Source organism: Elephantulus edwardii, unplaced genomic scaffold (genome assembly GCF_000299155.1).
Source record: "Elephantulus edwardii isolate Elephantulus edwardi_28Jun2011 unplaced genomic scaffold, EleEdw1.0 scaffold00154, whole genome shotgun sequence".
Lineage (NCBI taxonomy): Eukaryota > Metazoa > Chordata > Mammalia > Macroscelidea > Macroscelididae > Elephantulus > Elephantulus edwardii.
In genome coordinates, this window is record NW_006399904.1 from 1,586,422 (window position 1) to 1,587,847 (window position 1,426).

Sequence of the window (1,426 nt, forward strand, 5' to 3'; positions counted from 1 at the left end):
CCTAGGACTAAAACCAAGGACTATAAACTTCATTACAGAAAAGCGAGGAACAACACTAGAAGTCCTAATCCACAACATAAACAGTCTTCCCAGTATCCTGGAAAACCTACAACCAGGAGAAGATAACATAGATGAGTGTGATCTTCTAAGACTCAAATCCCTATGCACATCCAAAAACTTCTCCAACAGGGTTTTCCCTTCTTGTGCTATCCCTCCACCCATGCTTAATTTTTCTTACCTAAGAATTAAGGATTTATTATGAAGGTAGCTATACACACAGAGGTATATTTATATTGTTGTTATTGTTGTTGTGTACTGCTGTGGCAGAACTGACCCATAGCTGACCCTCCATTGAGTTTTCAGAGGCAGTTAATCACACGGAAGGAGTTGCCCATCCTTTCCTCGCATAGATATTGTTAAACCTATAATAATAGCTATATAAAAGCACTGATGTGTGATAGTATTTAGTACACATCACCAATTACATAAAATCTCATTAATTCTAAATCAATTTTATGTATATATATGATTTTTTATGTGAATAAATTATACCAGTATTTTGAAACATCTGTTTCTAAATATAATACCATTTGTTTCATGTCTAGTATGCTACAGTTAAGACATTATTACATTATTATTTCTTAGTAATACATTTTAAAAAGTCTTACTTAATATATTTAAGTTTATTATTTACTGAGGAGGACACAGAGTTGAAGTAAATCTAAAACATAGCAAGCGTCATAAAAAAGAAAATCAACCATAATCACTAACGAGCAGATATATCCTGACCAAAACAACAACACAAAAGTGATTATTTAAAAATTTGTTACTTACTAGTATAAGTCAGTTGAAAACCTTGGTCCGTGTCAGATCCATTGGTATTGAATTCTAGCCACAAGTGGTTAGAAGTGCTATTCAAGATCAGTCCCAAAAGTTCATTTTTTGTGAAGGCTCCCAGGGGACGAGAAGAACTGTCTTTTCCATCATATACCTAATAGAAAATTGATAGCATCAGCCTCTCTATTAAGTTTGGGGTTTTTTTAAATTACCAGATTTAATACAAAACTCAAATATTGAGGATATAATTTTATGAAGAACTTCAAAATATACGGAGCTCTGATGATGTACTTCAAAGCCCATTTCTCTGCTAACCTAAAAGACCAACAGTTAAAATTCACAAACTGCTCCATGGATGAGAGACAGGATGTCTCCTCCTAAAAGATTTAGAGTCTTGGACATTGACAAGGATAAGATTCAACTCAACAATATGACAGCTGCTTTACATTTAACTTAACAAAATACAGTTGAAGTACCAGTATTTATCTACTTTACCATTAGCACTTCTTGCAGAGCGTCAAGGACTGCAGCCTACAATATGGATTGAGGCTCAACGTCAAGAAGACAAACATTCTCACCACTGGACCAA

The 1,426-nt window shown here is 34.2% G+C and overlaps 1 protein-coding gene across 1 annotated transcript in view; it reads right to left on the reverse strand.

The window, feature by feature from the left end:
• Window positions 1-1,426, reverse strand: part of CSMD1 (CUB and Sushi multiple domains 1) — a 2,584,888-nt gene that overhangs the window by 687,049 nt on the left and 1,896,413 nt on the right. The window contains exon 22 of the mRNA XM_006895025.1: window positions 835-991. Within this exon, the coding sequence (XP_006895087.1) occupies window positions 835-991 (157 nt within the window). The remainder of the gene's footprint in view (window positions 1-834; window positions 992-1,426) is intronic.